At 57.1% G+C, this 27,470-nt stretch overlaps 9 protein-coding genes across 9 annotated transcripts; 5 read left to right on the top strand and 4 right to left on the bottom strand.

Moving 5' to 3' along the window:
- Positions 1–287: 287 nt before the first annotated feature.
- SLS55_001296 (uncharacterized protein) lies at positions 288–1,247 on the bottom strand (the record flags this gene model as incomplete). Its single annotated transcript, XM_066772792.1, has 1 exon — positions 288–1,247. One exon carries the CDS (start codon positions 1,245–1,247, stop codon positions 288–290), a length of 960 nt encoding a protein of 319 aa, XP_066638071.1.
- A 723-nt stretch (positions 1,248–1,970) lies between these two features.
- Positions 1,971–2,958, top strand: SLS55_001295 (uncharacterized protein; the record flags this gene model as incomplete). Its single annotated transcript, XM_066772791.1, has 2 exons — positions 1,971–2,231; positions 2,293–2,958. The coding sequence occupies 2 exons, from the start codon at positions 1,971–1,973 to the stop codon at positions 2,956–2,958; spliced, it is 927 nt and encodes a 308-aa protein (XP_066638070.1).
- Positions 2,959–6,805: 3,847 nt separating this feature from the next.
- vps35 (retromer complex subunit Vps35) lies at positions 6,806–9,700 on the bottom strand (the record flags this gene model as incomplete). Its single annotated transcript, XM_066772790.1, has 5 exons — positions 6,806–6,967; positions 7,051–7,197; positions 7,258–8,816; positions 8,869–9,503; positions 9,567–9,700. 5 exons carry the CDS (start codon positions 9,698–9,700, stop codon positions 6,806–6,808), a joined length of 2,637 nt encoding a protein of 878 aa, XP_066638069.1.
- Positions 9,701–10,340: 640 nt separating this feature from the next.
- Positions 10,341–10,940, bottom strand: SLS55_001293 (uncharacterized protein; the record flags this gene model as incomplete). The annotated part of the gene is made up of 1 exon (XM_066772789.1): positions 10,341–10,940. The coding sequence occupies one exon, from the start codon at positions 10,938–10,940 to the stop codon at positions 10,341–10,343; it is 600 nt and encodes a 199-aa protein (XP_066638068.1).
- A 609-nt stretch (positions 10,941–11,549) lies between these two features.
- On the bottom strand, positions 11,550–12,685 carry SLS55_001292 (uncharacterized protein; the record flags this gene model as incomplete). The annotated part of the gene is made up of 4 exons (XM_066772788.1): positions 11,550–12,146; positions 12,206–12,339; positions 12,396–12,495; positions 12,551–12,685. 4 exons carry the CDS (start codon positions 12,683–12,685, stop codon positions 11,550–11,552), a joined length of 966 nt encoding a protein of 321 aa, XP_066638067.1.
- A 268-nt stretch (positions 12,686–12,953) lies between these two features.
- On the top strand, positions 12,954–16,523 carry TOF1 (Topoisomerase 1-associated factor 1; the record flags this gene model as incomplete). The annotated part of the gene is made up of 3 exons (XM_066772787.1): positions 12,954–13,031; positions 13,081–13,318; positions 13,366–16,523. The coding sequence occupies 3 exons, from the start codon at positions 12,954–12,956 to the stop codon at positions 16,521–16,523; spliced, it is 3,474 nt and encodes a 1,157-aa protein (XP_066638066.1).
- A 1,002-nt stretch (positions 16,524–17,525) lies between these two features.
- On the top strand, positions 17,526–19,666 carry SLS55_001290 (uncharacterized protein; the record flags this gene model as incomplete). Its single annotated transcript, XM_066772786.1, has 3 exons — positions 17,526–17,589; positions 17,640–17,885; positions 17,988–19,666. 3 exons carry the CDS (start codon positions 17,526–17,528, stop codon positions 19,664–19,666), a joined length of 1,989 nt encoding a protein of 662 aa, XP_066638065.1.
- Positions 19,667–22,015: 2,349 nt separating this feature from the next.
- On the top strand, positions 22,016–23,370 carry SLS55_001289 (uncharacterized protein; the record flags this gene model as incomplete). The annotated part of the gene is made up of 2 exons (XM_066772785.1): positions 22,016–22,020; positions 22,212–23,370. The coding sequence occupies 2 exons, from the start codon at positions 22,016–22,018 to the stop codon at positions 23,368–23,370; spliced, it is 1,164 nt and encodes a 387-aa protein (XP_066638064.1).
- A 1,117-nt stretch (positions 23,371–24,487) lies between these two features.
- SLS55_001288 (uncharacterized protein) lies at positions 24,488–27,043 on the top strand (the record flags this gene model as incomplete). Its single annotated transcript, XM_066772784.1, has 6 exons — positions 24,488–24,686; positions 24,749–24,876; positions 24,956–25,641; positions 25,699–26,319; positions 26,406–26,721; positions 26,870–27,043. The coding sequence occupies 6 exons, from the start codon at positions 24,488–24,490 to the stop codon at positions 27,041–27,043; spliced, it is 2,124 nt and encodes a 707-aa protein (XP_066638063.1).
- Positions 27,044–27,470: the final 427 nt, after the last annotated feature.

The raw sequence follows: 27,470 nt of genomic DNA, 5'->3' as shown, positions 1-27,470 counted from the left end.
CGGAAGCAGACAAATGTGCGAGTAAGAAGACACTTAGCAGATCGCAAGCACGAGGAGATTGGAAGTTTTTGTCATGTTTTTTTTGACGGAAAGGCAAAGCCATATATTTTGTACATTGAAGAAAGATTTGCTCGGGCAGTCGAAAGATTCTACCTCGCTGAAAAATACAAAGTCTTTAAACCGGGCTCCAAAGAACCCTTCTTTTCTCTCTACGATAAACCCCCGAGGGGACTTTCACATCCCCTCCTTCCTCTAGAGACAACAGTTGACGGGCGAGATCCGAGCATTTAAGCGCGGAGGTCACGGGCGTGACGGCGGGCCTTCTTGGAGGAGGAAGACTCGATGCTCTCGACGAGCTGGGCGAACCAGTCAACAAGGTCCTGGACGGTGGTGCCCTCGGGCAGCGACGACTCGGGGACGACGCTGGCGGTGCCGGTGGCCGAGGCGGGCAGGGTCTGGGTCAGGACGCTGGAGGGGAAGGCGGCGGCGATCTGCTGGGCGAGCTTGCTGTCGGAAGAGGAAGAGGCGGCAGTGGTAGCCGGGGTGGCGACGGCGGAGGTGGCCAGGGTGGAGCTGGGGGTGGCTGCGACGGCGGCGACGGCGGCGGCCGAGGTGGCCGGCGAAGCGGCGGCCGAGGAGGACGAGCCCGAAGAGGAGCTGCCGGAGCCGGAGCCGCTCATGGTGAAGTCGACGCAGGACTCGTAGGTCTGGTCGATGTCCTCGGCGAACCAGTACCACTGGATCACGCAGTCACCGGCGGTGGAGCACTGGTCACCCAGGTCGGAGGGCATGGTGATGCTGAAGGAGGTGTCGGTGTCCTTGACGCCGGTGGAGGTGGAGGCGTAGACGTCCCAGCTCTTCAGGGCAGAGCCGATGACGCTGTTGGAGGCAGTGTCGACGATGGAGACGTTGGCAACACCGGTGTGGGGGGCGTGGATCTCAGCAGTGAAGGCGACCTCCTGACCGGCGGTGTAGGTCTGGACGTTGTCCTTGTTGTCGGCGAACTTGTAGCCCTTGCAGAGCCAGATGTCGCAGGCGGCGGCGTCGTAGTCGCTCTGGGAGCTGGCGACCTGGAGCTCACCCTGGACGTTGCCGTAGTGGTCGGAGTTCTGGTTGCTGTAGACCTGCTGACCGCAGGCGGCGGCCATGGCATCACCAGGCATACGGGCCTGGGGCTTGGAGATGAAGCCGTGGCCAGCGACCATGGTGGCCAGGACGGGGAGGGCGGCGATGTACTTGGCAGACATTGTGATGGTGGTGTAGAGAATGGTCGACTGAGTGCAGCGAGAAGAGACTGTGGTGTCCTGGTACCTGTACCGGAAAAACGAATGAAGGCGGAAAGAATGTGGTGGTCACAGACCGGGAAGAGAGCAAGATTCAATGAAGATGGCGAGCCTTGGTGGAGAGAGAAGCCTTGGACGGGGCAGCGGCGGCTCAAATATAGCTGCGCAGTCCCTATCGCGTGGGGCTGCATGTTTCGTCGACTGCCGTAACGAGCGGCAGCAGAGAGTCGGCACGGGTCGGGCTGGGCGTGGGCGGCGGGCGCCCCAAGCTCGTCTGCTCGGCTGGTGTTTTCAAACAGCATGCCGCGCCCCTGGCTATCTCCGTGCGCACGTCGGCGGGGAGCTTGTCGCGACGCGGCCCCTGGGTGGTCGCTTAGCACGCCGCTCTGGGAAAGCGGCCGGGCGCTGTCTCAGGTTTACAGCGACTTCTGGGGGCCGTCAGCGTAGGCGCCGAACCAGTGCGCCAGCTGCCGAGCGCAGAGCCGCTTCCAGACCGATGACGATGGATGCGGCGGCAGGGGCAGGGGGATGAGAGGAGCATGGATGCAGGTGGATGCGAGCGGCGGCGGAGAATTGTTGTTTCTGTTTCGGTTTCCATTCGCGGCTGCCAATCTCGCCAAGCTTCCCACGCGCCGGGACGCTGAAGCTGGAAGCGACCTCACCTGAAGCGCGACGACACACACTGCAATGTCCGACATGGCGCCCCAACACGCCTCGCACCTCTCCAACCCGCTGGCCACCCCCGCCCAGCTGGCCCAGTCCGGCTCGCAGCTGGACGGCGTCCCCAGCGACCTCGAGGACTCGATCCGATTCGCCGGCCAGCGCCTCACCCAGCAGGCCGGCATCCTGCTGCGCCTGCCGCAGGACATCGTTGCCCAGGCCATCGTCGTCTACACGCGCTTCTGGATTGGCCCTGAGGGCGGCAGTCTCAAGGACTACGGCGCCAAGGTAACAAACTCACGTGACTCTCCACCTTCCACTCCCCCAATTTGCTCACCCCCCGAGCTAGGACGTCTCCGCCGCCGCGCTCTACACCGTCGCCAAGCTCTCCGCCTACCCGAGACCGCCGAGAGCCATCATCAACACCTACCAGTACCTAGACGCCCTGCCCGCCACCTATGTGGACCCCGAAAGATTGCACCAGCCGGACCTCGTGGACCCGGAAGCCTACTACGTGAGCGAGGGCACCTACCACGCGCTGCGCGCGCTGCTGCTCAAGACGGAAGCCCACGTGCTGCGCGTGCTCGGCTTCGACACGCACGCCGCGCTGCCCTACACGCTCGTCATCAACTACCTGCAGGCGCTGGGCATCACCTTCTCCAACGACGACGAGAGCAGCGGCACCGAGCTCGCCCGCCGCGCCTTCGCGCTGCTCAACACGGCGCTGCTGAGCCCGCAGCTGCCCTTCTGCACCCACCAGCCGCCGCAGCTCGCCACCGCCGCCGTCTACCTCGCCGCCCGCGACGTCGGCGTCAAGCTGCCCGGCGAGCCCTGGTGGGAGGTCTTCGACACGGACCGCGAGGAGCTCGGCTTCCTCGTCGTCGCCATGACCAGCATGCCCGGCTTCGCCGCCGAGGAGAAGGCCCGGTGGGGCGCCCGCCGCAAGGTGCCGCTGTCGCTCGAGGAGCTCGAGGCCGAGCTGGAGCGGAGGCGCATGCTCGAAGAGGGCCAGTGATGGAGGTGGTAGTGGTGATGATCCTGCCGCTTCCGGGAGGAGAATTGTCGAAACGAGATGCGCTGATGTGCGAGATTGAAACGCGAGCGAGAGAGACGACGTCCCGAATGATGCCAAGCAGCCACTCCGAGAGCTGTGCCTTCGTGATCGCTTCCGGGGGAAATGCGTGTTGCCCTGTGCCCCTAAAAATGGATGGGGATCTGCTTCCGCAGCCTTCTGTTGCGACCCAGTTGCGCCGCATTTGTGGAGCCGGGGCGAAGGGGAGCTGGCCACGGCGCGTCGTCGGCATAATGCCGCACTGTTGTAAAGGAGGTTTGTTATTGTATAATCAGGCCGGCTATTGCGCTGTCAATGCCTCGGAAACACCGTCCATGCGAGCTGGGCCCAGGAGGTGGTCTCAGGGGAACGAAGAAGCTTAATGGAGGGGACGCAGGTACATGGTAGCAATGCAACAACGGCCGAACCGCCAGTCGGCCATTCTCAGCGACCGACGGAGAAGTAAAAGGGTTTCCAGCCCCATCTATTCTCATCTCCTATCCTCACTCACCACCTTCCCCTTCGTTACTCGCGCTGGTGGGATTCCTCGCACTGTTTGGAAGCGTTTGAAGACCTCGGAATTGCAGGAGTGCACGGGCCGGGCCGTCCTGGCTCGAGCGTTGTTCGGCACTTCTTCCACTGTCAAACATGCCAAACGCCTCTCAAACACGATCTTCGCAAGGACGACTGCAATTCGTTTCACGCCCTGAGAGCTTCAGTCGCAAAGCATGAAATCCTCAGGTAGGTATGGAGAACAACCTGGTGGACTATACTGCGCAATGCATCGTAGAGCTGATCAAGCTTCTCCCTGGCGGATGCTTAACCGTCGCCGTTGGCCCTAGCACATATATGCTTAGATAACGCCTTTTAGAGTTTTGATTTGAGTGCAGCCTCCTTCATAGCTTTGCTTCGCCGCACTCGTCCTGGTTTCATGCGCTGAAAAAGGAAGAAGAATTGCCTGCCAACGTTGTATGCGGTCCTCGGATATCTTAATCTCGCAACCAGAGCATCCCCAGGAAAGGGCCCATCAAAAAATCACTCAACGTAACAGCTAGCTCCTCCAGCTCAATTGTCGAAAATTGATTAGTTAATTGGCTGGAGCTGTTGGGCTCTCGTTTGCTTTTGCTTGAAAGCAACAGTCATTCGCACTTTGCCCCTTTCGCCAAATGCCTCCTTCTTCCGTCACCCCTTCAACTGTGTTTAGCCAGGCGTTATCGGGGCTTCCGTCTCCTCGACATTTTAGAAATTCTATTGGCAGTATTGCTATTTTCCACGACTAAAACGAGTTTCATTAGTAGGAGCGCGTGTAAATGGTGAATAATCTCTCCCCTCCAATGCAAATGGCCCTGTCGCAATCCAAAAATGACAGCAGCGGCGGCACGTGCTCGACGCATTCCCACCAAGCCCCTGGCGATGGTCTGCTATAAAAGCCCTTGAACCCTACGTTTTATTTCTTGAGTATGCTACATTGCTCCTCTCTCACGCCAATCCCATCAAGCTAAGTAACACTAAACTCTTTTTTCTTCCTTGTCTTCGAGCACATTCTTCAAACCTCAAGGCTTTCTCTCTGACTTCTACACCAAAGCCCTATGCTGCGCATGATAATCTGCATGACCGGTCCATTGCCAACTTTGTTCGATGATATGAATAATCCTCAAGCTTACATGATGCGTATCATCACCTTGCAGCACTGCTGAATACGTCTCAATTAATTCATCGCGGACCGTACAACATTAATCTAATCCATACACACGGCAGACAAGAGTAATAAAAGTAGATGCCCCTTACGCGAGGCTTTGGAGGGAGAAAGTCGCAAAGTAATTCTCTGTTCGATGTAGGAGAGTGTTGCTTCTGAGATTGAACTTAAATATAGCCCAAAAGCGCATTAGCCAACCCAGAATCCTCGTGAGATGGAGTTTTCCCGGAGCCAGCACTCAAATGACCACCGGACGCCGTAGAAGGAATCCAGTCATAAAAGCATCGCCGGACTCACTCCTTCCCATGCCTTTCAAAGCACTGGGATTCTTGTGCATAAGATATACCGAATATTGGAGCACATCGTCATAACCCCTTACTGCCTGCGCAGCGCGGGGGAAAAAGCATTCAGTACCCTTGTTCACTTTCACTCCAGCCCAGACAAGCCGCATCATCTGCAGCAGATGCAGGACATCATCGATTTCAAATCGTCATGTCGATCGGACAACAGCGACACGATAAAGTGAAGAGCAATATCATTGCACCCAGCCGGGCTCCGCATCGCGTCACACCGAGTCCTCTTGAAGAAAAGTACCCAACACGACGCCAAACCCCAGTGTGATGCTGTATCGTGGCGCCGTTGTCGAGATTCAAGAGAGAAGGGCAGCCATGCTTCCTTTCGAACATGCGCGACTCACCTCTCGTATCGCATCCACGAGCACGCATGTTCAGAGCATAGGGGACTCGTGCGCGCTAATAAAAACGCTCAAAATGCCCGATGACGACGTCTCGTGACACCCCGGCAGGGGTTGGGGGGCTGTCAGGAGGTGGTGGCAGCTGCTCAAACCATCTATCTCTCAATCAGTATTTAATCCCCTTCGTTCCATCCATCAGCACCCTCCGCTCTTCAACTGAGACGCTAGTATGAGCGTCAGACGGATGCATGGGTACCCACTGCGTCTTCGGCTTCCCGGTTGCTGTTTCACTCCGCGCGCAGCATGAACCAGACCCAAGCCAAACCCCCAAAAAGCAAAAAGCCGAAAGAATGAGCATCGCCATCATGCCCCGGTCACTGAGCCGCATCGCCAACGACCAACGATGCTGCACAGCGCCGTTCCAATCCCCAGGACTACTCACCGTCCCCCGCCCTCCGCGTAAAACATTCTCAAGCCATTCCCACCCGCACAGTAGCCATTGCTTTGTCATGCGTCCAAGTGAAGTATGTTGATGCCGCGGTGAAGACATGAAGCGGGCACACAAACACTTCCGCTTCCCATTGTCGAAGAAGGGAAAAAGAAATCCAAGACAGGCGCTGCGAGCAGCGTTTATATACAAAGCCCGCACTACGCAGAGTCCTCCCCGGGTGTAGTTAGTCGCAAGAGTCAGCGCGCGCGAAAGTAGAACGAGACACACGTGCACGTGAGGAACGGTATACTGCATGGACGACGGCCGACGCACACGCACAACCAGGTATATACCCTGCCGGACAAACACGACACAGTTTGGATAGCTAGCAAAAGGGTGAAGCGAGGCACCGACGGGAAGCGAAAAAAAAAAAGTCGAACACACACATCCGTCACACAAAACGCAACAAAGTCTGTGGGGTAAATATTGGGAAGAGAAACATCAAACGGCCATTAAACAAGCGTCATACATGTGTGTGGGTGGGCGTGCGTTTAAAAGGTGGTGTATGTTATATCCGGCTCTCCATTTCTCGCTTCCCCTTCGCCTTCCCCTTCGCCTTCCCCGCCTACTCCCCGACCCCCTCCCATCCATCCATCCATCCATCCATCATGGGCTATCTTTCAAAACTCTCTTGCTCTCTCGGGAGGACGCGGCAAACGACTCCAGAAAGTATCTCACTGCCCTGATCGTCACCCAACCGCCCCCGCATCACCTCTTTGATATCACAGCAAAGCAAGCACTCTCTCGTCAACTGAACCAAAAAACAGAGCCCCACATCTACACGAAAACCACCGCATTCGGTCACCCGCCCCCTAAACCCGAGTTCGATCGGAACAGGAAGGAGGGGGGGCATCACAAGTCTCCAACGGGCATTCAGAAAACAAAACAAAAAAACATTCCATTAAACCTCGAGTTCACCTGCATTGCTCTCTCACTTCGGTTGCGTCACGACACCCTCGTAGTCTCTCGACGAGATGTAGTCGAGGGTGCGCTGGAAATGCTTGCGGGGGTTCTCCAAGCTGGCCGTGTTCTCGTTGGTGTTGAGGTTGGAGTGGATCAGCTCGATGAGGCCGTTGAGATATTTGGTCGTCACCTGTCGTCACCAGAATCAGCGAACGCGAGTCGTTGAAGAACATGTGACCCGTGATGGTGAGTGGGTGAGTGATTGGTACTTACCGCCTCGTTCTCCTGGTCGAAGTAGTAGACGTAGCGGTTGAGGATCTCAACGAAGAGTTCAACGCTGACCGCCGCGTCCATGCATGCATCGGCCACCCGCAGCGCGCGCTGCAAGCACTCGAGCACACGCTTGCCGTCGCGATAGAGCTGTTTCCATCCAGTCAGCAGTCGAACCGACAAACAATGTCGATGTGCTGGAATACTTACATCCTTGGCATCTTCCTCGTTGCGAGCCCTAATCTCAGTCGCCCACCACAAGTGACTTGCCAAGTAGACAGCGCGGCACTGGTCCGGCTTCTTGAGTAGCTTGCTACCATGTAGGGCGCACTTGGTGATGAGGGTATCGTAGTTATCCCTGCTGAAATTTCTCGACATGTGCAGACCGCCAGCGATGATGCAAACGGCCTGGAACTGGGCGCGACTGTCGCTGATGGCCTCCTCGTATATGGTAAAGGCCTGTGCGTAGAATTCGTACGCGATCTCTTCATGACCAGTCTGGTCGGCGACCTGACCGCAGGCGACGAACAACCGTAGTGACAGGTCAGCTGCACCCGCGACACGGGCGTAGAGAGTGCTGAGGAGAGAGTGGGCGAACTTGTAAAGCGCCGATGATTGAGAGTTCCAGTTGTCGTCGAAGTGCTCGCGTGTCTTGAATTTCCTGGCGAGCTTGAGGGATGAAGTAATGAGTGCGGGTGTGGTGTATTTGACGCGCTCGTTACCATCGCTGAATGCCTTGCGAGCTGCTTGGAGGAGCTTGAATTGGGTATCATTGTCGGTGCCTTGGATGAGGTGCACTATCCGCGCGAGCCATCCCTGTTCTTCAATCGTTTCGTCCGTCTCCATACCCTTCCGCTGCAAAGGACCACCAGGGTAACCCGTGGGTTGTTGTGCGCCCTCCTTGATGAGCACCTTGAGGATCTCCAGCACAGACTCCAGGTTCTCTACAGAAGAGATTTTGGTGGAATTCCTAAGCAAGCTTCGGGCAACCTCGCCAGCAACCGCTCTTCTGGTCGGGTAGGGTTGAGAGTGCAGAAGTGGTACAAAGTTGGGGAGTGCGAGAGCAGTAAACAGAGAAAGGTATGCCTTGAGCGGGGCAAGAAGAAGGTTGAGGATGTTGGATTGGGAGGCTTGCGAGTGAAGGTCAGCGCTATTAGCGTATTGCGCAACTCTCTCGTTAGCAAAGTCGAGGACGCGGTCGACATAGTCTAGGCGTTCGGGATAGATGCTTAATGCAAGGTTCGCGAGGGAAACGAGAAGAGCAATGGTATCTTGAATGGGCAGACGTGCCATCTTGACCAGTGCAGCGACTTGCTCGTAGAAAATCTCGAAGAGCTTGACGTTCTCCGGGATGCCGCGGTGCTTCTTGACCTCACCATCGACAGCCGTAGCCTCGGTCTCTGCTGTTGCCTCTGACGGAGCGACTGTGGTGGATTCCGAAGGAGCAATGGATGCACCTTCACCCTCCTCGTGCTCCGCATCGCCGTTCTCGCCGTTGTCACCATTCTGTTGCTTCGGCGATTCCGTCCCCTTTGCTTCCTTCGATATCCGCAGCTGCTCGAGAAGCTTCGTACACGCTTCCTCCTCAATTTGTTTCCGCTGTTCGGGGGTCTCGGCGTCGGCTTCTCTACCAGCATACGCAGATAGTCTGTCCATCAAGCTGATAACGATAGCCTTGACATTGACGTGAGGATTGAGCCTGGCGGTGGCGGAGAGGAATTGGTCGAGGGTGTGGAGATGGAATTCGTCTGGGAAGACCTGGATAATAACTTCTGGCCAGTTAGCGCGAGAATCAGTCCCCTTCTTGGAGTGCCAACCCACCGTCGAGCAGATACTCTTGCGCGAGAACATCGCGACACTGCACAACCTGCTCAAGGAGCGGACCCAGGATCTTCTTGTAGTTTTCCAAGTCAACCAGCTGACTCAGACGGACCAGATTGCTTCCGACAAGCAACTGCAGCTCTTGTCTTTCCTTGGTGCGCTGCTCCCGTTCCCGCGAGTGGCCCTGGTGTTGTAGCCGCACCCACAGCTTGTTCATCTCAACGAAATTGGTGAGGATGAAGCTGATGGAATCCTGAAGGTTGCCTTCGGGACCATCACCATCGCCCGTGGGCAGGCAGTCACGCGACTGGCCAGAAAGGTAGTAGCGCAAGAAAAGGCCGCGGATGGGGTGTTGCACACCGCGGCTCATCTCCATCATGTCCTTCATGATCTCCTTGACGGGCGCGTCTTCAATGGCCATGTACACGGTACCGACGGTGATCATGAGGTACAGACGTGGGATGATGTTGCCGGCATACTGGACCAGCTCGTACAGGTCGGCGAGGTGGTTGACGGGGTGGTTGTCGCGGAGGTATACGGAGAGATAGCGCAGCGCATCGAAGACGGCCATGTACAGCTCGTAGTATTGCTTGGGGCCGAGGCTGCTGGTGCGCAGCTCCGAAACAAGGGTCGAGCTGCAGACGAGGGCGATCAGCAAGAAGCTATGGCAAAGATGCGGCGCGGGAGGGGCCTGTTACCAGCACTTGAGCGCGTCCATCAACTTCCCCGGAGTCTCCAGGCATCGCCGCATGAGCATCGTCTGCTGGCGCACCACGCCCAGGGCATCCTCCAGCAGGCGCGACTGGTCTTCCACGGGCGGGGGCGACGCCATTGCTGCGGTCGAGGTGGGATGGTGGCGTGTGACTGGTGGATGATGTCGTGGGTGTCGGCCTTGGTGCTGGCGATGCCGTTCGGTTGGCGACGTCGTCCCCTCGAACTGTGGCTGTGATTGGCGGTGCATCGAGGCCCTTGCCCGCTGCGCCAGGTCGCCCACCACAACCGGCGCCGTTCCACGGCTTCGCATGCGCATCGACTGCATAGATTTTCGTATAGCCGTATCGATTCACTGCTCTACGGTATGTACTCGAATTACAGAAGCTCCACCTTGTGCTAACCACCTGCCAAACGCGAGTCCCTCGCTGGGCAGCCGCGGTGCTGCGCCACGCTTTCCCAAAACAGAAAGTCTAGTCCTGCCAACCCGGGTATGTTGATGCAATCATGCCACAACCATCAGTCATCCATCGTAGCGAGCATGTTCCGTTATTAAAAAAAATTTACAGTCTAAAAATTGTTTCAAGAAGAAGTGAAGGATGTTGGCAAACAGGAAAAAAAAAAGGAAAAAAAGGGAAATGCCGCCAACTTCAACCCATTCCGTCGCGTGAGCAACGATCACAACAGGCTTAACATCATGAACGATGGCGGCCCCCAGCGAGTCCGGCAGCTAGAGGAGAAGATAGACGTGCCCGTAGACTTTACGACGGAGTGACTGTCGTGTAGACTTTGACGGCATATGACGTGTGCCACATGCCGTCGTCGTAATACGAAGTCGTGTCCGATTGCGTTGCAGTGACTGTAACGACCGACGGAGGAAGCGTCACGACACTGACAGGAACGGTAGTATTGGTGGGCTTCGTTTCTGTTGCGGTGGGAGACGCGAAGATGGTGGTCGTATAGATCACGGTCCGAGTGACGGAAGGCTCTGGAGTCTGGGTCTCCGTCACAACTAGAGTCGTGTCTTTGGTGTACACAACCGTCTCAGTGGGCGAGACTGTCGTTGGTTTATCAATGGTTGTTGTGAGAGTGACGGATGGCGCCGCTTCCGAGGTTGTCGGCGACCCTCCATCCACGTTGACCACAGAGTAGGACTTTGCCGGTGCTCTGCGTTGGAGCTCGTGCGCGTTGCCCGCGCCGTCTATGTTGGATGTGCCGTCGACGTTGATGACAGCATATGACCGCGACTTGGCAGGAGCTCGGGCACCGTTGCTCTGGCTGTCAATTGCTTCGAAAGGCAGCGCTGATGTGAGCCCGACGGCGAGCAGGCCCAAGCAGGCGAATCGGATGGGAGAGCGCATGATCACTAGTAGCGGTGGACAGTGCGAAGCTTTGTTGCGGCGGTGTAGATCCAGTAGGATATACGAAGAGAGTAAGAGGAGGGCGTCAGCACGGTCGATCGTCTGCGTGCTGGGGAAATGTGGAGATGATGAAGGCTTCGTGCATGAAGAACAAAGCAAAGTGGCAGAAGAACGTGCGGAGTTGCTCAAGACACATTCCCGCCATCTTCGTTGGGTTTTGGGGAGGCTGGCACGGGTGGCTGGCACCGACCTGGGCGAGGCTGGGGTAAACAAAACCCGGCGCTGCCCCTCGCTTATTCCCGACGCTAAGCCCTACATCCCCAGCGACCCCGGCCCCTTCACATGTCGCAACATCACACTCCTTGGCGACGGCTGGCTTGCGAGGAGACTGCCTTGCTGCTGTTCTGTGAGCGTTTGCAATGGAGCATCCGCTAAGATCCTCAGATTCCAGTGGCAATGGCAGTCGCACGAACAAGTCCGCCAAGACCATTTAGACGCACAGGCATGTTATGATGTCACTTCTCGCCCTGTTAGGTGCTCATCTAAAGTCTGCACAAACCATACACAGTACACCGTATTCCACTCAGTTCAGTGGCTCAACCATCCTCTTTAGTAGTCATAAAATCCCTTGCCGCTCTTCTTTCCGAGCCAACCGGCATCGACCATCTTTCTCAGCAGCACCGCCGGCCGGTATTTGCTGTCGCCAGTCTCTTCGTACAAAACCCTCATGATTGCCAAGCAAGTGTCGATTCCAATGAAGTCGGCGAGCTGTAGCGGGCCCATGGGAACATTTGTCCCGTTCTTCATGATTGCGTCGATGTCCTCCTTTGCTCCGACCCCGGTTTCCAAGCAGATGACGGCCTCGTTGATGTAAGGCATCAGGATCCGGTTGGCCAGGAACCCAGGGGAGTCTGCCGATTGCGACGGAATCTTGCCCATTTTCTTGCATAGCTCAATGGCAGTATCGATGGTGTCCTGAGACGTTTGCAGACCAGTGATAATTTCCACCCCCTTCTGTATCGGCACCGGGTTCATGAAATGGGTGCTTATCACACGCGAAGGGCCGGACAAGTCTTTCGGATCTTTCGTCGTGGCGGCTGCGATTTTCGTGATCGAGATTGACGACGTGTTGGTCGCAAGGATGGCATGCGAGGGGCAGACCTGTACGAGCTGCTCGAAAATCTTTGTTTTGAGATCTGGGATTTCCTAGATGGATGTGAGACTTAAGGAGGCGGGCACTCGGAACCTGGTCTTCGTTCACTCACAGGAACAGCCTCAATGACGAAGTCGACATCGGAAAGATCGTCCAACTTGGTACTCGAGCTCAAGCGCTCTCTTGTTGCCGAGGCATCATCCTGCGAAATCCTCTGCTTCCCGACATCTTTCTCAAGCAGCTTGTCTGGTATTTGCGTCAGAGCCAGAGTCGATTATAGGTATGGTGTGTGGGAGCAGTACCGGCAAACTTCAAGCCCTTATCGATGGAAGCTTGCGAGTTGTCGATGACCTTGACGGGAATTTGAGCCTTCTGTGCTGCAACAAGCGCAATTCCGAGACCCTGTAGTAGCTATAGTCAGTACGGTAGCAATTGAAGGAAATAGTTCAAATCTAACCATCTGTCCCGCACCGAGAACACCAAGCTTCTTAACCTCGGCAGCAGCAGCGATCGCACGAGTGGAGCTGAAGCAGCGCAGTTGTGAGGCACTTGTGCGGCGTGCCGCATAGCGTGATGCTGCAAAAAGAGACATGGCGCAGTAAGGGGAGCTGCAGGATGTCGTGGTGGGGTGAATGGAGTGGAGGGGTGCTGTTCCCCAGAGAAGCGGCCGGGGAAGCTTGCCGCATGTGAGCAGGCCGATGGCAGCCGTCACCTCGGCTTAATGGTCGTGGCACGGACTGCTGGAAGGCTTGGCGCTGCGACGCGTTGCAGCGCGTCAGTCGCCGGTCGCGTCGCCCGCCAATTCGCGTCGGCGAGATGTGCTGAGCGCCGACGCAGACACTCCACCAGCAGCCGCAGCCATGAGTCTCGACGACTGGGTCTCGCGCGACACCATCGATCCCGCAGTTCGCGCGCACGTCTACAGTCTTGTCTCGGCGGTAGGTCCTTACTTACACTCGGCACAGGCAAGTAGCTAAATTTTGACAGGTCGGTGGCTCCAGCATCGAGTTTGAGGGCCGCTATGTGCTTGGAGACGATGCGCTTGCCTGTTTGAAAGATATCCGCCGGTGGTTGCGGCTATACGACCAGCGAGAAAACCGACATGATGTGGCGAGATGCTTGGCTGAGGCGGATGTTGTGAAGGGAGACCTTTGCGAAATTCTGGCGCTATACACAGAAGAGCGGACAAATGACTCTCTCAAGCGGAAGACTGCCTTGGCCTCGAGTAAGTGCCCAGCCCAATACTCTCTTGAAGTAAGCTGACCCTTGCAGTGGAGGTGCTGGTCCCGATTACCTGGCCTCTACAGCTCGACCAGGACGAAGCCACGCTCAATCACCATAAACACATTCCCTACCTGCAGCTCGCGCAAACCAAATACAAGCGGGTTGCATTGCAACACCATGCCAAAATCCTCCGTACCGCCGTACGATTGGCCCTCCCCTCTATGGCAGAAACTCGACGCGAGAGAAGCAATCGCGACAACGGCATCATCTCGATCGTACTCTACTTTCTCCGGAATATCGCTCTCATCACGCACCCTCCGAACCTTCCCGAAGACGATAATCAGGCGGAAATCTCTCGATCGGCTACAATCGATGCATTCCACTATCAGGATATCTTCCAGCTGCTGCTGACAGTGGCCTCAAGTATTGGAGACGAGTTTGTCGATCAGGATGTCATATTGCTGGAAGTGTTGTTCCATCTGCTAAAGGGCGTCGATGTAGAAAAGCTCTTCATGGAGGAGGAGAAGCTGGCTAGCTCCAACACTAACGAATTGAGGGACTTGATCCAAAAGGAAAAGGCGATGCTTGCAGGGTATGCGAAGCACGCACCAACAAGACACAACCGTTTCGGAACCATGATTTGGGTCAAGAGGGATGACGAAAAGGTCTCCACGGTGTCAGGGCAGGATGTGCTTGCCAGCAGCGAGAGAACCATGCAAAAGATGGACAAGACAAAAAAGTGGAACAAACCAAGGCACATTGGAAAGAAGAAGAACAACGATCTTCCAATGGACGAGTTCGACAAGAAGGTCCCGCTTGACAAGTCCGCAAGGAAGCACCTCAAGGCTTTCGTCGAGGAGTTCCTGGATTCATCCTTCAATCCTTTATTCACTCACCTCAGAAAAGCCATCGAAAATGAGGCTGATCGCGTACTCACCGAGACTCATCCAAGACAGTTCTGTTACCTTATTTCATGGTTCCTGCAGGCCGAGTGTGCGCGCCGTAGGAAGGCCAAGAAGGCCGCTCAGAAGACGAGTACTACAGCTACCGCTTCAGAAGATGAAAGCTTCGCTTTGATCGCCTCGGTGCTGAATCAGGAGACCTTCATCCTCTTGAACAGATTCATGCAGTTTGGTCTGGATAGCCATTCATGGCAGAACTTGAATGCAGCTATGAAATGTTTTACGCAAATCCTCCTGACAGTGCAGGAAATGTCGGAGTCGACCTTGGAGGAGGACCAGGAAATTGCCGAAAACATTCTCAACCGCATCTTCTACGAAGAGACGACTCACGACCGAATGGTTACCTTGTTGCGTAGCTACAAGGACCAAGGACTTGGCTACTTGGACGCTTGCACTGAGCTAGCACATGTCTTCATACGAATGCTCGAGCGCTACTCTAAACAGAATGTTGACCTCCAAGTCCGAAGCCGTCGACGAGCTCGCAAGAAGGCCAAGGCGGTTGCACAAGCCAACGGTGATGGGGAGATCGAGGATCAAGGTAACGGAGAAGATGATGTGGTTGCAGCTCACCGGGCGACGTCCGAGAGGAAGTTCGACTTTGCTCGGTTCCAGGCCCGTTTTACAACCCAAGGCTGCATCGATACCTTTGTTGCCTTCACTCGGTACTACAACGACTTGAGCATCGAACAGCTGAAACGCGCCCATCGCTTCTTTTACCGAGTCGCTTTCAAACTGGAAATGGGGGTCATGCTGTATCGGGCCGACATCATTGCTCTGTTTAATAAGATGATCAAAGGTCCCGATGGTCTCGACAAAGCTCTGCCCATTTTCAAGGAGTGGGAAGAGCTGGTGAAACAGGTCTTTCGCCGCTGCATCAAGAAAGTCCAGGAGCGTCCAGAGCTCATTGTGGAAATGCTTTTCAGCAAGATCCCAGCAACCATCTACTACCTCGAACATGGTCACGACAAGGAAGTCAACACAAGAGCACCAAGACCGCCGGCTGAACTTGAGGTCAAGGGAGACCTGGACAAGAACGGTCAAATTGGAGTCGCCGTGTCTGTTCTCATCAACCAGAACAAGTCAGAACATCTGGAATGGGTCAAGAAAACCCTGTCGTCCGCGGCTGAGGAGCGTAGTGCGTGGGAGCAAGAGCAAACTGCGCGCAAGGCCATGGCGGAATCTTCTGCAGATCAAGCTGTCCCTTCGACAGAGGACGACGACGCGCCATCAATCACTGTGAAGCCAGACAACGAGGAACGCCGCATCGCCTTGTTCAAAGACAACAAGCTGCGGTTACTCCTCAGGATCGTCGGGTTCATGAGACTGGGTCTTGATGAAGACCAAGATGCTAGCTGGATCATTCCCCCCTCTCTCACCTCTGAAGACCTTCGACAGAGCGAGCAAGCTATTCAACAAACAGAATGGCAGCCCCCGAGCTTTGACGAAGACAAGTCGGCTGAGGACATGCTCCGTACAAAACGGCAACGCGTTGCTCTCCGCGGTGATACTGACGACGAGGACGATGACGGTCCTGACGCCCTGGACGATGAAGAGCTTTTCCCTGCAGGTGGCCCAACCTCTCGTCGGTCCGACGCTTTGAAAGAGCTCAAGCAAAAGAGGAGCCGAAGAAAGAGAACGGAGAGCGAAGAACCCGACGATGAAGAGAAGGAAAGGAAGAAAGAAGCACGCCGCCAAAAAGAATTGGAGAAGAGGCGGAAAATCAAGAGTGAATTATTCGTCCACTCGTCAGATGAGGAGACGGATGAAGAAGCAGACAGAGAATTTTTCGCTGCTGAGGAGGAGAGGAGGAAGAAGACCGCTGGCAAGATTGCCAGAGCCCTCATCAGCGCTCAGATTCACGACACAGCAAGCAAGAAGAGAAAGTCCACGGCCGCAAGCAAGAAGAGCAGGAAAAAGCAAAGGGGATCCGGAGCTGGATCTGACAGCGAAGATGCCGGTACCGGCCTCGACAGTCGTTCTTCGTCGGAAGAACCTGTCAGCCGCCTCAGGATTGTTAGCGATGACGAGGAAGAGTCTGTTGATACACCCCTGTCATCCGAAAAGGCCGCAGGAAATGCTACCAAGGAAAAGTCTCCGCAGGCGCCGGCCAATGGGGCGGAGAGCACGCGCGATGTGGAGATGCAGGAGGGCGATGACGAGGAGGATGAGGACGTTCCAGTCCGCAGGGCCGTGCGCAGGAACAACGTCCGCGCAGGTTTCTTGATTGACAGTGACTCCGATTAGTGGAGCACTATGGATTTAGGCGCAAAATGGCGTTATGCGGGGGCTCACATGGCAATGTGGCAGTAGCGGGGTATAGTTTAGGCGCTCGGGTAGGTTGGAACGATGGCCTTTGGGTCGGGCCATGGCGGCGCGCGAGAGGACCTAGCGAAAATAAGGTACGTAGCTCGATTCGTATTCCGACTTTTCCGGCCTGGCCAGGGACCGAGATGGCAAAAGCAAGACGTACGAAGATTGCGATGACGCTGAATTACGTTCAGCTCTGCTTGGCCTTGTTTGACAGAAGCCTGGGCGCAGTTCTCGTCCGCAAGCGGGACGGCGGCCGGAACTGCGACAGGAGCGAAATTATCCTCCGTCAACCACCCCACAATTATAGAGCAGTAGCTGCCGGGCTCCGGGCTGGGCGCGTGGGCGCAGTGGGCGCTTCCAGAAAACGGGTGCGCGGGGCTGCACCGCCTCATCGAGGGGCATGGTTGCGTGCTCCCGCGATTGCCATGGCCAGGGCACGCTATTATGATACTAGCCTTACGCCATACGCCGCGCAGCCTGCGGCACGGGCGCCGCACTGTTTCCGCATCGAGCTGTCGAATCCTGTTATTCCTGGCTTCAGATCTGGTTTGCCGGTGGCGGGTGCGTAACGCGCTGATCCGGCTCCAGATCAGGTTCGCTGGGACGCCACAGTGTGATGTCACTGGCCGCGGACGTGCGCTGGGCAGCGTCCGATCTGGCAGCGATCGGCAGGTCAAGCTTCTCCAGCCACTCACTAGCCGTCGCTTCCGTGCGCGCTGTGGCGCACGTTTGACGCTTGTCTGCCATCTCCAACATGCAATTACGTTGACGTCAGGCACGCTCCTGCCGCATAAATACATGCCCTCTGCGTTGTCTTCAGCTCCATCTTCCAACCAACTCAACAACTCCCCACCAACCTCACTACACTCACAACCTCGTTTCTTTACGAATACCTTTGAGATACCCTTGATTTCAGCAATCCTCAAATCTACAATCATGTCCCACCACACTGGCGAGTCCACCGGCAGCGGCCTCAGGGGTGCTGCTGGCGCCGTTCATGGTAAGTCTACCACTTTTCCACTGCCCTCACCTTCCACCAACCCGCCTTAGGCCTTGGAGAGACGATCCGCGGCACCATAAACACTGCAGCCGACACTGCAGTTGGTAGCGACGCCTCCAAGAACCAGGCGATCAGAGACCGCGGCGTGGATGAGATCAACACCGGGCGCTACCATGGCACCGGAGCTGGTGTCACTCCCGCCGACACGGCCGCTGAACGTCACAACCGTGCCGCCCAGGGCGAGTATCCCAGCACAACATCAACTGGTGCTACCGGCCTGGGCAGCAGCACACACAGTACGCGTTGAGCCTTTCAACTGCACTTTGTACATATCACCACACAATACATGACACTTGCATTTCTTCACAAGACTCAAGATATTAACATTCGTGTTTCAGACCCTACCACTACCCACACTGGCGCCTACGATACCACTGGCACCACTGGCCACACCGGTCACACTGGCGCTTACGATACCACCGGCCACACCGGCCACACCGGTAGCGGCTACGCAGCTCCCGGCGAATATGGCCACCCTCAGTCGACCAACGCTGGCCCTCACGGCTCCAACGTTGCCAACAAGGCCGACCCCCGCGTAGACTCCGACCTTGACAGCCAACGCCACGGCGGTGCTACCACTGGTGCAGGCTACGGCAGCACCGGTACTGGCTACGGCCACTCTACTGCCGCTCCCACCGGCACTGGTTACGGCCACTCTACTGGCGCTCCCACCGGCACCGGTTACGGCAACACCAGCACTACTGGCACCCACTTCCAGCACGATGACCCTCGCTCTACCAACGCTGGCCCTCACGGCTCGAATGTTGGCAACAAGGCCGACCCCCGTATCGACTCTGACTACGATAACCGCGCCAGGACGGGCAACCAGACTGGAGCTGCTGCTGGCCCTCACTCCTCGAACCTGGCCAACAAGGTTGACCCCCGTGTCGACTCTGACCGCGACAACCGTGAGCACCGCCGCGGTAGCGCTGCGACCGCTGGCCTTCAGCCCACCGGCGGCCTGAGCGGTACTACCAGCCGTCAAGACATTGATGGCATCGATCCCACCGACATCAAGGGCGGCTACACCACCGCCGAGACCACCACTGGCCACAGCGGCGTTGGCGGAAACAGCGGCGTGTCCGGCGCCCACGGGTCGCACGTTGGCAACAACCCCGGCTCTAACACCCACGGCCCGAACGTCCATGGCAACAACTCCAGCTCTGACAACCACGGCCCGCACAACTCCAAGATTGCCAACAAGCTCGACCCCCGTGTTGACTCTGATGCCGACAACCGCGCTCGCACTGGCAACCAGACTGGTGCTGCCGCTGGTCCCCACGGCTCCAACGTGGCGAACAAGGCCGACCCCCGTGTTGATTCCGACCTTGACAACCGCGCCCACCATGGCTCTACCGGTCACACCAACACTTACGGCTCGACCACTGGTGCCACCGGCACGCATGGCACGACCGGTACGCATGGCTCGACCGGCTACGGCAACACGTCGACCAACCACGGCACCCACGACTCAAACCTTGCCAACAAGGCCGACCCTCGCTTCGACTCTGACCGTGATAACCGTGCTCACCACGGCACCACTGGCACCGCGGGCACCTACGGTTCGACCACTGGCCCGACCGGCACGCATGGCTCGACCGGCTATGGTAACACCTCTACCAACCACGGTACCCACGACTCCAACGTCGCCAACAAGGCTGACCCTCGCTTCGACTCGGACCTTGACAACCGTGCCCGCACTGGTAACCAGACCGGTGCCGCCGCCGGCCCGCACGGTTCCAATGTCGCGAACAAGGCCGACCCCCGCGTCGACTCTGACCGTGACAACCGTGCTCACCACGGTACCACTGGTGTCCACGATACCACTGGCACCCACGGCGTCCACGACACCACTGGCACCCATGGCACCCATGACACCACTGGCGCCCACGGCACCGAGTCCAAGCACGTCAAGAACGACAGCGCTACCAACACGACCGAGTCTCACCCCAGCCACGGCACTGGTATCATGGGCAAGGTTCTCGACAAGGTCGACCCCCGCGTCAAGAACGCTTAAACGCATCACTTTGACCTCATGAAGTTATGACGACTGTACGAGTTTGCTACGGACGGTTGAAGGGGAAGGTGCCTAAGGCTTAGTAGTTGTAATACCCATTATCGCCTAGGTAATTCAATTAATGATGTATAATGATCAAACTGCGCTGTGTCAATGTGTGGTATAGTGTGATGTGTCCACTTATGGAAAAGTATTTGGGAGAATTATCAATTGAAAGATATTCCACAATGCAGATTGTCTTCGACAAATACCTACCACACTGCTGGATCAGTTTGAGCAATGTAGGGTAGATGCGAGCGGACCAATTTCTTCTCTTACCCGCTGTGGTATGAGGAAAAGAAATGTGTTTGACCATCCGCGAAGTACTTTTCCAGTGCGTGAAATGTAAGGTTGCTCACTGCGAAACTTGGCGCAACGGCGCGGTGCAGTACACCACCTAGGTCGCAACTTCCTCTTGTAACTGCCCCACATAAACACCCGACACTGCCGAACGTTGATGGGCTTCACGAGACTTGCAACGCCAATCATGTGCTCCTACGAGCCCACCGCACGCACGCACCTTCCATAAGACATCCATCCGACAACTCAACCCCCCGTCCTGCTTCACACCGCGCACCAAGACCAGCCAACAACCTCAACCACCCATGGCCGGTCAACCCACGGGCAGAGGCGGCCCCGGCGAAGATACCGCGAGGGAGCCACCGCACTTTTCTGGCCTGCCGTACCGCACTCGTCCGCCCGATCCTGGGGACAACACTGCCGCCGCTGCTGTCGGAGGCCCAGCCAGCAGCGCCGCTGCGACGCAAACGCAATTTGCCCTGCCTTACCGCGGTCGCCAACAGCTTGATCCCAACACCGCCACCGCCACCGCCGCTGCTCCCGCTCCCGCTCTGAGACACCCGGCTGGCGAAACTTATGAGAGTGCGCCGCGGGGCTATAATCTGCCCTTGCGCGGTCGCTTGCCTGACTTCAGTCCCAACGGCCCTGGTCTCGAAGGCCTCCCGACCGGAGAAGCGGAACAGAGACAGCAGCCTGCCGGAGGAATACGGAAGAAACGAAAGCGGCGCCGAATTCGCGACGTTCCAGTCCCTCCCGAAGTCCCTCTCAATGTGATCCAGGAGCGGAGAGAACGCAAGCGTGAGCGGAGGGAACGCAAGCGTGAGGAGCGCCGCCTCTGTCGTATCGCTCTTGACAACCAAGATCAGATGCTGCCGCGCCATCTCAGGTTGTATCGAGCGGCGGCTCCTAAGTTCCCCAGACATAAAGCAGAAGAAGGATGGGAAACGCGTAACCTACCGCACCGAAGCCGCGTGTCTGAGTCCGCCAGCTCGGCGCAGCCCGGCATCGGGCGGTCCGCCGCTGGTAAGTAGCCATCACAGCAGCACCACTATTGATATGACACACACACACTCAATCACCCCTTCGAACGGAAACACTAACGAGTGCCTGCTCTCTACAGACACGGGCGCTGCCGCCGAAGATGAAATCACGCCGAGGACGCAGCACGACGACGCCTTGCCGGAAAGGTCCGGGCAGGCGTCCAGGCGCGAGGACGCGTTCGTCGAGCGGGTGCGGAGCGTGCTGCGTCAGGTGGAGCTCGGCTACACGCTGGAGACGACGGCGGTGGATGTCGCCTTCGACGCGGCGCACTTGCATCGGATCGACCGGTTCGCCGAGGATGCGCTGCGCTTCGCGCGGGAGGAGGGCCCGGGGGTCGCTGTGGGTGAGTGCACGGAGTTTTCGCTTTTTGGTGCTTGTGTCGTCTGTGGTTGTTGTGGGGGGGAGGTGCTGACTGTTGCGTAGGAGCTCGTCACCTCCGGCGTGCGATGCGAGCTCGTGAAGAGAGGATGTGGGAGAGGAGGTCCGGTATATGGTGATAGGACCTCACGGGCTGACTGAGGTGGGGAATGGGTATGGGCAGCTGCTTTGCTGGCTGCGGCTTCGTGGCTTTGGAGCTACTTTATTCTTTTCATCGGGCGTGATTCTCCGGCGACACTGTCACTGATGAACCCACCGGCATGGTTCAATGGGTCAAAAGATGAGTAACTAAGAAATAAACACTCATGAACGGACAACCGCGCGCCTTGGTGTCGTTGGGAATCGAGTGGTAGTGTGTCTTGATATCATGATCGCTGCAACACTTCTTGCCAGGCTGTAGGATTCGGGAGCAAGGTCAATGCCAGCCGGAGAATGGGAGGTGGTGACGAGGTCCTTCTCAATCTCTGGGCCGTGTTATAGAGTGTACGGAGTTAAAGCTGCCATCTGTGTCTGGTTGTCTGCTTCACCTACCTACGTTCTCGACGGCAACAGGTCGACGCACGTGACGCAACCGGTGCCCGGCGGTCGCGCATGCCGTGCCTTCCAGAAACTGCCGGCAAGGAAGCATAAAAGCCGCTCTTCGCACTTCCACTGCTCTTTTTCCTCAAAACCTCCGTCGGCCTGAGCAGCTCATTCAACGTGCAGGCTTGCAGCGTCCACTGCTACCCTTCACGTTCGTCACCCTTCCTTCCACTGCCAGACTGCATCTCACTCACCGTTTCAATAGCATGGAGCGCAGTCAAGCGCAAGAGGTCGGCGACCCGCCGCCTCAATCTGCGTCACCGTCTTCGCTTGATCAAAAGTCTGGCCTCACTACGGCGTCAACCACCATCAGCGCAGGCGACATGGAAGCTCCCTCCTCACCCGGCGAAGCCGTGACCACGATCTCTGATGCCGACAATCCTCCTTCCTCACCCGACGAAGCTGTCACCAAGGTCTCTGGTCCCGACAGTCCTCCTTCCTCACCCGACGAGACAGTCACCATGACCTCTGATGCCGACAGTCCTCCTTCCTCACCTGATGAAGCTGTCACCACAATCTCTGGTGCCGACAATCCTCCTTCGTCAACGGGAGATCTGAAGGGCGTTCCATCTCGTCGTTCCGGCCGTGACGTCTTCAACTTCATGGCCTTGTCGGGTGAACTCCGCAACATGATCTACGAGGCCGTCATCGACACTATGGCTACGACACCTGATACTCCCATCGCTTTAACTCCAGAGTCAGACTGCAATAGGAAGTACACTTGCTGGTTCGGAGATAGTCGTGACAGTTACAGGAAAATCCACGGTCTCGCCGAAGACGAATCATCTGACGATGAAAACGAGGACCAGGTCGTCTTACAAGCAAAACACAAGGCAGACCAGGCCGAGGCTGATCATATCACCAAACTCAGGAAGAATTTTGCCACATGCCGCCTGGGTGAGGTCTCACGCCAGGTTCGATCAGAGTTTCAATCCTTGCTATTTGACAGGCTGCACTTCCGCGTATGCAATTGCTATGACCTTTCCAATATCGACGACGGCTCTGTACCAATCCGCCAGCTGATTGGCAAGATACGCCATCTCGACTACTTCACTCACCAATATTCCACGTACGTGTACGAGGACAAAAGTCAGAAGCTTTCCGATCTCGTGGACCTCCTGTTACAGCTTCGCTTCAGCGGAGAGCTGAAGATCGTTGGCTGGCATGACTATGTGGATCTTATCAGGGACTGCTTGTCGGCTTTCTGCGCCAGTGTTTACGCTGGTGAAAGCAACAGCAAATCTCGAGAAAAGGCTCGTGAGGTAACGGACGCTTACAAGTACGTGGTTTTGGCCCGCGATAGAGTGGAGCTACCCTTCTACTTCAATCACAACGACTTGAGAAACCGTGCGAGGTCTGCTTGAGTTTCAGGGAGCTCATATGCTTCCAGTACCGAGGCGTATCAAGGTTACTACAGTACAGAAGTCAGATAAGCCAAAATTTTCATACATGCTCTGGATTTTGATTATATTGCTCGCCCATTGATGAAAATGGAATGTCAATCTTGGATGAGCCACTTTCGGTGCCGATACTAGTAACTTGGCTCGTTCATCGACGTCTAGACGCATAGATACCGTCATTCAAGCGAGAAAAAACTCCTTGGAGTACAGAACACGACTGTCAAGCACGATGGTGGGATAGTGGTGAGAATATCCACGGGCATTGGAAGGTTCGGCAGCGAAGCTCGCGAGGCATGGAATGGTGATGCGCTATTCCCAATCAGGGAAGTTACCAAGCCGTACCTCAGCTATGCGCGGCTAACGAAGAAAGGCGCAAGGAAGGACGTACGGGACACATGTTAAGCTACTTTGTGTTATTAACGGTGTGCAGAGTCGACGAATCATCGGCCTCTCTGTGGCGTTGTCTAGATAGGTAGGGATCCAATACGATTAGATGTTGCGGACCGCCATGTGACACTTGTCCGACGTCATTGGCTGAGCTTGTTTAGACCCCACACGGCCCTAACTAAGATTCCGAACAAAAACAAAATAAAAAGGTTCTGGTCCATCTCAGCTCCAAGATGCGGGAAATCACATGTTTGTTTTTGCTTGTTCCCCGCGCTCCCAAGCCCTCTACTGCGGCCGCTTGCGGGGAAGGCGGCTCGATCCTCGCATGGCCAGCCGGGCCGTAACACAGTCAGCCAGCCACCCAACGCCAACCTGCGATGACTGAGCTCCATCGTGCGACGTAACAGGTGTTTCATGATACTTACCGCTCTCCCACGCAGTATAGACTCTTCGCCTAATGCGTCCGAAACTCAAAGCGGCTTACCGGCGCTGTGCATGCGGGTACACGCGGCGGGACCTAAGACTTAGGCCCAGCTGAGATGCCTTGTCCTGCTTCCAAAGGAGCTGAGCGGGGTACATGCAGACGCCTACAAAAGAGCTGCCATCTAGCTTCATTGCAGACGGCATCTGCCTCCCGACTCAATTGATCTCCATCAAACATCAAACACACATTCGCCCTTAGCCCCAACTCAGAATGGGTTCACTTGCCCAGGCTCAAACCGATGGCGTCGTCATTGGCCTCCACGGCGTCTCAGGCATCCAGCCTCGTCGTGAGATCGATGATCTCGTGTTGAACGAGCCTGACATGTTCAATCTCTTCTTGCTTGCTCTCGAAAGCCTTCAGAAGGACGAAGGAGCCCACCAGGATAAGATGGGCTACTTCCAAGTTTCCGGTCAGTTGCATTCCGCAAAGAACCAGCCAAGAGGAGGAGGGGAAAGCATTAACGCATCTCAGGCATCCACGGCCTCCCCAAGCGGGATTGGGACGGGGTCAAAGGCGAGAAGCGCGACCAAGGCGGTTACTGCACGCACGGGTCCATCCTCTTCCCAACCTGGCACCGGCCATACCTGGCCATGTACGAGGTAAAGCCTCCCATCTGAACCCCCGACCAGCATGAATCCAGAAGCCTTGCTGACAAAAACCCCTTTCACCCCCAAAAAGCAAACAATCTACAACACCATGTCGCGCATCGCCGGCGAGTTCAAAGACCCCAAATACCGCGACGCGGCCCGGCGCTTCCGGCTGCCGTACTGGGACTACCTGCACGCGCGCGAGGCCAAGACGACCGTGTTCCCGGGCGTCTTCGCGGGGCGCAAGACGTCGTTCGCGTACGACTTCCGGCTGCCGTCGGTGCTGAAGGAGGACAAGCTGATGGTGTACCGGCCGGGCGACGAGCAGACGGAGACGCGGCTCGTGGCCATGGACAACCCGCTGAAGAACTTCGACTTCCCGCAGTCGCACAGCGTCGCGCCCGAGGAGTGGCAGGTGCTGGAGCAGCAGGTGCAGGCCGAGGGCGGCGGCTACTACCTGTCGCAGCGCCGCACCGCGCGCCACCCCAAGGCGGGCAGGACGGGCGAGGCCGACGACTTCGCCGAGCTGGACGCCGCGCTGAACAAGGATCGCGAGCCCGAGGTGCAGACGCTGCTGGATCTGATCGAGTTGGCGCCGTATGCGGACTATGGCAACTTTGCGACGGCGGTGCCGAGCAGCACGGGCAAGGGGGCGAATGCGCCGAATGGCTCGTTGGAGAGCTTTCACGGCGCCTATCATGTGCTGATTGGCGGCGCGGGGCACATGTCTCGTGTCCCCATCGCGGCCTTTGACCCGGTGTTTTGGTTCCATCACTGGTAAGTCACGGTCTGTCTCGTTGTTGTCGAGAACCCAACCACTAACACCCCCCGCAGCAACATCGACCGCATCTTCGCCGTCTGGCAGGCCCTCCACGACGACTTCACGCCAACGACCGGCACCCCCAACGCGTCCAGCAACCTGTACCCGTTCCGCAAGGACAACAGCCAACAATTCTGGAACAGCGCCGACTCGCGCGACGTCACCAGCTTCGGCTACACGTACGCCGACATCGCGGGCGCGACGGACCGCAAGCAGGTGCTCGCGCGCTTCGACGCCGGCTACCGCTGGAGCCTGCAGCGGCAGTCGCGCCAGGGCGGCGCGCAGAACCCCGCGCCGCCCCAGGAGATGGCGCCCGTCGACGTGCGCGGCGCCCAGGTCTTCCGCTACACGGCCGCGGCGACGGCGGCCGCGGCGGTCCAGAAGCCCATGCAGGCCCTGAACCTGGTGCAGCAGAAGGTGCTCGAGGTCAAGGACCAGGCCGTGAATGCCATCACCGGCGGTGGCGCGGGCGTGAGGCCGACGCCCGCTGCGAGTGCTGCTGCTGGCCCGGAGGGGACGGAGAGCGCTCTGCATGCGAACGTGCAGTCGTTCCCGCGCGGAGACGAGATCCTCGCGGGCGAGCCGCAGGGCAGCAGGCTGGTGCTGCAGTGGTACATTGATTCCGAAGTGAACAAGTACGTTTCGTCCCCATCTCCCTCCCCCCTTTCCTCCACCACGCACCCCCAAACACTGATTGATTGTTCGTGCCCCCCGCCAATAGAGACGCCCTCGACGGCGCCTTCACCATCTTCTTCTTCATCGGCCCCACGGCCGCCGCCGACACGAGCGAGGCCGGCGACGGGCCCGTCTCGTGGCAGGCCGAGCCCACGCTGGCCGGCATGACGCACGTCTTCGCCGCGCCGCGCGACGCATGCGACAACTGCGCGCTGCAGTCGGACGAAGGGCTGCGCGTCACCGGCACCACGGCCATCACGCCCATCCTGCTGGACTACGTCGAGGACGGCCAGCTGGGCGGGCTGGCGCCCGACGACGTGGTGCCGTTCCTGCGCCGGGCGTTGGTGTGGCGGGTTGCGGATGTGAGTGGTGCTTCCTTTCCTTTTGTTCCATCCCTTCCCTTTGGTTTACCATGCCGCGCGGGCTCCTGTTGGCTTGTTTCTTCCCCCCGTAAGTGTAGAGAGGAAGAGGTCGATCGCTGACGTATGTACGTCCGTGTGACTGCGATAGGTCAACCAAACCAAGGCGGACCCGGGTCAGATCCCCGGCGGCTTGAAGATCAGTGTCAGCGCAACGGTCTCGGTGCTCCGGCCCGACGAACCGATCCCCGAGTTCCGCGAGCCGCTCTTCTTCCCCGAGGTCATGGATGGTCGCCCGGCGTCGGGCGATCCGGTTGCCGCTTAAGAACCGTCGAAGCGGTGTCCCCGGGGAGTCGAGGAGAAGGACCTTGTGCGGGCCAACTCCGACAGTGGGCTGTGTTGCTGGATAATCGCTATTCGCTCTCTCGGTTTTGCTGCTTGTTTTGCTTCCAGCTTGGGAAGGAAACGGTACTCTGGAAAGATGCCGAACCAAAAAAATTGTTGCCGGAGGGGTGCTGCTTACTTCAAGCCAAAACAGATGTGATTCTATTCAAGGAGTTGGAATGCGGATGGCGTAGAAGGTCTTGTTTATGTACGTGTGATGCATGCTGCCGGTATATTGTGATATGTGCTTCTACCTTTCGGGATCAGTTGACACTAATACATCAAAGTGAACCGAACGTATGTATATTTTCTTGAGATAGGCATGCTGAGTGTTTTCTCCGACAGGTATCTTGGTCATTGTCATTAAT

Source organism: Diplodia seriata (genome assembly GCF_021436955.1).
Source record: "Diplodia seriata strain FDS-637 chromosome Unknown scaffold_1, whole genome shotgun sequence".
NCBI lineage: Eukaryota > Fungi > Ascomycota > Dothideomycetes > Botryosphaeriales > Botryosphaeriaceae > Diplodia > Diplodia seriata.
The sequence above is the reverse complement of the archived record's forward strand: the minus strand, read 5'-3'. Positions and strand labels throughout refer to the sequence as shown.